The 6,939-nt window shown below is 38.5% G+C and overlaps 1 protein-coding gene across 4 annotated transcripts; it reads left to right on the top strand.

The window, feature by feature from the left end:
• Window positions 1-208: 208 nt before the first annotated feature.
• Window positions 209-6,937, top strand: tmem181 (transmembrane protein 181). 4 transcript variants are annotated; one of them, XM_008397683.2, is made up of 17 exons: window positions 209-565; window positions 1,508-1,611; window positions 2,657-2,724; window positions 3,178-3,268; window positions 3,365-3,483; window positions 3,575-3,691; window positions 3,791-3,871; window positions 3,972-4,071; window positions 4,403-4,533; window positions 4,620-4,711; window positions 4,796-4,853; window positions 4,943-5,045; window positions 5,137-5,188; window positions 5,273-5,355; window positions 5,441-5,530; window positions 5,613-5,679; window positions 5,764-6,937. In XM_008397683.2, exons 1-17 carry the CDS (start codon window positions 432-434, stop codon window positions 5,846-5,848), a joined length of 1,575 nt encoding a protein of 524 aa, XP_008395905.1. In that variant the 5' UTR covers window positions 209-431; the 3' UTR covers window positions 5,849-6,937. The 4 variants fall into 4 exon arrangements, with proteins under 4 accessions (XP_008395905.1, XP_017157827.1, XP_008395904.1 ...); XM_017302338.1 differs by having other exon boundaries at window positions 3,572-3,679; XM_008397682.2 differs by having other exon boundaries at window positions 3,572-3,691.
• The last annotated feature ends 2 nt before the right edge of the window (window positions 6,938-6,939 follow it).

The raw sequence follows: 6,939 nt of genomic DNA, 5'->3' as shown, positions 1-6,939 counted from the left end.
TTTATATGAAATGGCTAGATTTTAATTATACATGTGATGTACGCATCAAAAGATTAAAATGATGGGATAAACGGCATACAAAGCAAAGCAAACATAATAAAAATACAGTTTTTATTATGTCGATTTTTGTTCGCTGGAACCTGTAAATCTTCCATTATTATCGTTACTTCTCGTCCCTGTCCGTGGTGCTGAACTCTGATCACGTGACCCCCCCTCTCGCGTGATGGCTGCGTGTTTCCGCCCCCTTTTCATTTTATCACCTTTCCTTTCTTTGTCTTTTCATGAAGCGACACAAACAGAACAGCTTCGGCTGCACTTTTAAATAAACGTCACCACAATACTGTATAGACAGGTCTATGTGAGCTATTCGTTGAAGGCCGCGGATTGTGTTCTCATCGCCATTTTCAGCCGTCAGACACCTCGGTGGAATAATGGACACAGACTATTCCTCCGGCTTGGAAAACCCTCTTTACAGCGAGCTGAAATACTTCTGCAAGAAAATACAGGAGGCCTATCAGGACCTGAAGGAAGATTTAACACCTTACCGTGATGATCGATTTTACAGGTGAATCTGTTCTTGACGAATCTTCTGAAATATATTGTAAAGGATTTGTTTTGTAATCAAAATGATTCTGAAAGGTAAAGGGAAATTTGCTAGAAATCAGATTATGAGGGCTGTTAATTATACTTTTATATATATATATTATCATGCAATGCCTCAGAAACAATGGATCCTGATAAACACTTGATGAAAGATATTCAAATAATTAGTAGGTCTAAACATTAGGTCTGTTATTAGTAGCAACTAAAACATGAAGGCGCATTGATTATTGGCAACAAAAGCAACAAGTTGCCATGTTTTTAAACACCGTTTTACATTGGTGAGAAAAATATGTCTTCAAATAATAATCCTAAAATAAGGTAGAAGTTGACATACCGCGGCGCAAACCAGTAATTAATAAATTAATACTGTTTGTAATTCAAGGTATAGACCTGATGTAGAAACAGAGAATGCCCTGTGATTTCTGTAGCTCAGAATACAAAAAGGTGCAGGCAGAAAAGGACGCATGCTACATAGGCTTCCTGATTCTTAAGGCCCCTTCGAAGTTCCCCTCCCTCGATTCTGCTGTCACGTGACTTCCCGACTCCTCCCATTCGATGACGTTGCCCCTCTGCACTAGCAACTTGATGTTGATACACGGATGTGGATTCACGACGAAAATCTACCAGTTTTTCTCTCCGCCGAGACTGTAAACTGGATTAAATGGAGCTGTAAGTGTGTTTTACGTCCAGGGAGCATACGAAAGACTTGTATTTTTGACGCTAAAAGTTGTGAGAATTAGCGTTTAAGAATCACATCTGTCAGTACTGTTAGCTTAAACTAGCATGGACGCTGTTGTGTTGACATATCCGGCTCAAACCAAAGCGGCATTAAACTTAGAGCAAATAAAACGTTTTTGTCGATTTTGTGTGTGCTTTATTATTAATTGCCATCTTCTCGTGACAGGCTGGCACCCATGCGGCTCTACACCTTGTCTAAAAGACATTTTGTTCTGGTCTTTGTGGTTTTCCTGATGTGCTTTGGCCTCACAGTCCTCATTGGGATTGCAGGTACGTGACGACGCCATATGAAGCTCAAAAGTTTTAAGTTTACTAGAAATGAGTCTCTCCACCTTCCTGTTACTCATTGCGCCCATGTGAACCACAAAATCATTCTCATTTGCGTTGAAATGCAGCATGTGAGACTTAAAAGCTAAAATGCTCAGGTCAAATTTGAGAATCCACACTGCTTCCCCTTCAAGGATATCCTGGTATCTTGTTCACAAGTGATGGTGGGTTAAAGCTTGAGATGTATAGCTATATTGGCGATCATCTGCTGTAATGAGGGTGTTCCTCTGGGATGTTGGTTAATAGCCAAATTATTAGTTCGCCTTGAATGATTGTGTACACTTTTTCTGTTACAACCACAAATTTAAAAATGTGTCTGCTGCATTTATGTGCGGCCCCCTTTACTTTTATAGCCCTAAACTGGGATGGAGATTCATCTTTCATTAAGACTCCTAACACTTGACGTTCAGCCAGAGCTGTAATAAAATGGCTTAGATTAAAGGATGTTATTTTGTCAGAATTATCCAAAGTCCAGATCAAAGTGCAAGTCTAGACATAAAATTTCTGTTCACAGATGCTTTCCAATCAGTCTGACTGTGCTTGAGCTGTTTTGCCTACAACATTAAATATGCAAATACCTTCCACACTTTTCAGTTGTAAAAAAAAAAAAAAGAAGACATAAAACCATCTGGTTTTTTTTCCTCCTTTTCATTAATGCACAATCATTTCTAAACCTATCACCTAAAATCCTAATAAAATTAAGGATTAAGGATTATTATTTGTTTGTAAAGTCACAAAACGACTTTTTCAGCCATCTCCATAGCAACATAACTCAGTTCAGTTTACAAACTTCCAGGCTCGGAGCTAGCGTCATGATTGTATATGTTTTCATAATTCTTTACAACAAGCTGCATCTTTTCACAATAAGACTGCTCAGCAGCATTGGTTCAAGTGAATCTCTGTCTTCCTGCCTGACACATCTGATGTGTTTTTCTTCGTGGGGTTCTGATTTGAGATAAATCATTTCTGTGTTTGTTTACGATTTTAGGTCCAAGGATTATCGCTGAGCAGGAGCATAATGCTGATCAGTTAAAAAGCGCAAATAGTTCAATGAAGGTGAGACATTTCTAGAACAAAGGAGTGTATATTGCCAAAACATCTCACAATACTTTTAATAGTTACCACTTTTCATTTGGTTTGTTACCTGTCTACACATAAAGGATATTTGTTCTAAACCAACAATATTGTTTGTATTGTTGTTATTATAAAACTCTGACTCTAGGACGGTTCAAGGCTTATTACAAAGATGTGAAGCAACAAACCATTAACCAGAATTTTTTTTTTTTTTGGACCTGGTAGCAGAAACATTAGTATTGTTTGACAAAAGAGTTCAAATATTTGGAAGAAAATGATTTTTCCAACAAATATGTGATTTTTCACAAAAGTCCAAAGTAGTGATGAAACCATCAATAAAAAGCCACAAATTCTCCCCAAATAAAGATATCCTGTGGAATTTGTCACATTTTGTAAGTATTTAATCTTAATTTGTTGTGTCATTGATGCTTTCAGACTGGACCATTTAGTTTAGATTCTCCAACTCTCACCACCTACAACCAGCAGCTGTGGCTCACCTGTGTGATGCAGGCTGGAAACAGCAACAGTACGTCACTTTTGCCTTCACATCTGAATGCTCTCTGAAAGCTGCGCTGTCGGTCTTTTTACCTGCCTAATAAAGCCAAACTTCTGTCTGCATCAGTGAAAGACTTCAAGCAGAACTTTGAGATCAACCTCGATCTTAAAGGAACGAAGCAGGACGCCAGTGTGCTGCACATCAAGAGCGTGCAGCAGAAATCACGGATGCTGCATTGTGGCGCTGTAAGTCAACACACAAGATCAGAGTTTTTTTGTTTTGTTTTTTGGCGTTCAGTGAAGTTATGCAGTTTTCTGTTTTTCGTCTATGAAGCAGAAATGTGATGAGATCATCGTGCTGCACCTGGGTTACCTGAACTACACTCGGTATCAGGTTTCAGTCAGCTTCCAAGGACTTGAAAACATCTCCTATGAAATCAAGGTTAGATTTGTGGTGAGTGGAAGTCACTGATTTTTCTTTTCTTTTGATGCTTTTAATCGCTTCTTTATTTAATGTCTTTTCCCATTCTCTTGAATTTATTTCCACCCGTAGTGGAAAATGTACAACCCCATCTTCTCTCAAGTGGAAATTTGGTTCCGTTTTGTCTTTGTGGTTTTGACTTTCATGGTAACGGTAAGAAAGTTTGCTTCTAAGGTCTGAAATATTTTAAGGTTGCCAGCTCAGTCTGAACATAGCAAAGTGTGACAGTAACAATATCCCTTTTATATTCTAGTGTTTGTTTGCACACTCTCTGAGGAAGTTTTCCATGAGGGACTGGGGTATTGAGCAGAAGTGGATGTCTATTCTGCTTCCTTTGTTGCTGCTCTACAATGGCGAGTTTCCATTTTCTATCAAATTTCACACCTGGGTGAAGATGGCCTCCCAACCTTCTTCAAATGAAACTAAGTTTGTCAAATGATTGCGTTTGTTTGTGCCGCTATCATTTTGAATGGTTTCTAGAGGTCATCGGATGTCAGACGTGAAGCGATGCTTAATTAAAATGCTCTTTAACTGTGGCAATTTAATCAAAGTGACATCTCAAGAGGTAACAGAATGACATATGAAGCTAAAACTCTGCTTGTTTGTTCAACTTTACAGCAGATGTGAATACAAAAGGGAAATGCTAGAGTTCTAAGAGGTTCTGTATTTTTGTTGTTTTTCCAGATCCGTTCTTCCCGTTGTCATTCCTGGTGAACAGCTGGTTTCCAGGAACCTTGGATGCTTTTTTCCAGGCTCTCTTCCTGTGCGCGCTGCTCCTCTTCTGGCTCTGCGTCTACCACGGCATCAGGGTTCAGGTGGGTGCAGTCGCTCTTTGCATTAATCCACTAAATGTTCCATTATTTGCTACCGATTGCTGATTCTGTTATTGTTCCTTTTTCAGGGCGAGAGGAAATTCCTCACCTTCTACCTGCCCAAGCTGATCATCGTGGGTCTGCTGTGGCTCTCTGCCGTCACACTTGGCGTATGGCAGACGTAAGCGGGAATCGCCAAATATTCTTAGCTTCATTCAAACTGCGACTTCTAACAGAACTGAAGAGCTCTACTTCTCTTTTCCAGCGTTAACGAGCTCCAGGATCCCACCTATAACTACAAACTGGATATTGCGAACTTCCAGGTAAAACTGGTGCTTTTACCAAATTTTAAACAACTTTTCATGACAAAATTCTAAAGTGTAGTAAACAATCTCCTCTCATCCTTCATCAGGGGATGAAGGTGTTCTTCCTGATCGTTGTTGCCTTCTACATCCTGTACCTGATATTCTTGATTGTCCGAGCTTGTTCTGAACTGAAGAACATGCCTTACTCAGGTATCCCAGCATCCCTCATTTCTCTGTTTTTGTTTCAGTGTTGGGTTTTAGCCCTGGCAGCATGAATAAACGGTACCTCTTTTATCTCCAGATCTTCGGCTTAAGTTTTTGACAGCACTGACGTTTGTAGTTCTTGTTATAAGGTACGTTCAAGGAAGGCTGCTTTTTTAATTTAACCCCCACCCCCTTAATATTCTGTCTTTTTTTATAATCCTTTCTTCTTCCAGCATGGTCATTCTGTACCTGAGGTTTGGTGCCAAGGCTCTTCAGGATAATTTTGTGGCTGAATTATCAACCCATTACCAGAACTATATCCTTTGTATTTTGCTAAAATATGCTAAATCTTTTGGAAAACTCAATGTAGGTATTGTATTTGTCCTTAATTCCAGATATACCAGCTGAATTTTTATCCTTCTATGGCCTGCTCAATTTTTATTTATACACGTTAGCATTTGTGTATTCTCCCTCAAAAAATGCTCTGTATGGTAGGTGATACCTTATGATAAACTGGAGTGTCTTTTGGACTGTAGGATATTTTAAATTGATTCATTAATCCAACTTTCCCAGACTCGCAGCTGAAGGATAACCCTGCCTTCTCCATGCTGAACGACTCAGACGATGAAGTAATTTACGGGTAAATGTTTTCCAGAATGTTTTCTTCCCTTTTCCAGGTGCGTGATAAGACGCAGTCCTAACAGATCTGTGTGTATTTATGCAGGAGTGATTATGAGGAGATGCCTTTACAAAATGGACGCGCCAACAAAGTAACGACAAAGTACCAGGACGACAGCGACAGCGACTGATGCATCCGTTGGCAGATCACGTCTCTTTTCTCTTCGGGGTTGAAAACCACGAGGATTTAGAGATTATCATTTGTGTGCATCTGCTCTTATGAAGTTAAACAAAAGAAAACTGTACATAAATATATATATATATATTTTTAAAAGAAGATAAATTACATCTTTGCTGAATGTACTGTGCTTTTGAAAGGTGAGTAAACCAACTCACACAAAAGCAACACGTATATATATATAACAGTTTTTACTGGTGTTATAAGCACTCGTGTGACTTCAAATCCTGATTGATGCAAACAGGAAATGTGTCACAGAGTTGGAGTTCCGATTTGAAACTTTTTAAAGCTTTATGTTAAACCACTGTTATCAGTCTAACTACTTTATATCATTCCTTTTTTTGCCTTTTGGCACTCTGGCAGTAAGAAACCACTGCAAGATGCAACTCACTAACATCATAGCTTAGGTAGGAAGTAAATTATGCTTCAGGGAATCCAATCATAAAACTTCTTTAACCTCAGATAAAGGGGATGTTATAAAAGAGCCTTAATTTCAACAGGTACCACTACTATTACCACTTTAGAAAAGCAGCTGTAAATGTGCACTTTTCAAGTTTTATTTAATTTGCCAAAAAGTGATTTGATACCGTTTTGTAGGACAAGTTGTGGAAGATCATCTTCCAACCAGCTAGTTACTCAATTCTTATCCCAGCATGTACAGAACAGTGGCCCAAACATTTTTGCCTTCCTTGAACCTTTTTTTTTTATTAAAAACTTTACTGATATTGCCAATGTTCTTCTTGCTGCTCTTTTCTGTTTTAAGAGTCAGGAGCTTATGGACAAAAAGAACCAAAATAAATGTATTTCTGTTCAATATGGATGTGTTTTAATCAAGTTGGTGCCTTGTCTTTACTCCTTTTCTCTTGTAAATGGGCTCCAATCTCAGATCTCTAAATGTAAATATGTGAAATTCCTTGTAAATTTTGGTTATGTTGGCTAAACATGGTTGTTTTTTCAAACGTTATTAGTTTGATTTTGTTGATGCAAGGCTGTAAATATGGCAGTGTTATGTGATGTGGAAATAAAGCAAAGTGGATACAGACA

Source organism: Poecilia reticulata, linkage group LG21 (assembly GCF_000633615.1).
Source record: "Poecilia reticulata strain Guanapo linkage group LG21, Guppy_female_1.0+MT, whole genome shotgun sequence".
In the NCBI taxonomy this organism is placed as follows: Eukaryota; Metazoa; Chordata; class Actinopteri; order Cyprinodontiformes; family Poeciliidae; genus Poecilia; species Poecilia reticulata.
The sequence above is the reverse complement of the archived record's forward strand: the minus strand, read 5'-3'. Positions and strand labels throughout refer to the sequence as shown.

Bases quoted from the DNA above. Each gene is read 5' to 3' on its own strand.
- tmem181 (XM_008397682.2), top strand. From the start codon at position 432: ATGGACACAGACTATTCCTCCGGCTTGGAAAACCCTCTTTACAGCGAG. The intron at 4,534-4,619 runs GTGGGTGCAGTC...TTCCTTTTTCAG, and splicing joins ACCACGGCATCAGGGTTCAG to GGCGAGAGGAAATTCCTCAC. The intron at 4,854-4,942 runs GTAAAACTGGTG...ATCCTTCATCAG, and splicing joins TGGATATTGCGAACTTCCAG to GGGATGAAGGTGTTCTTCCT.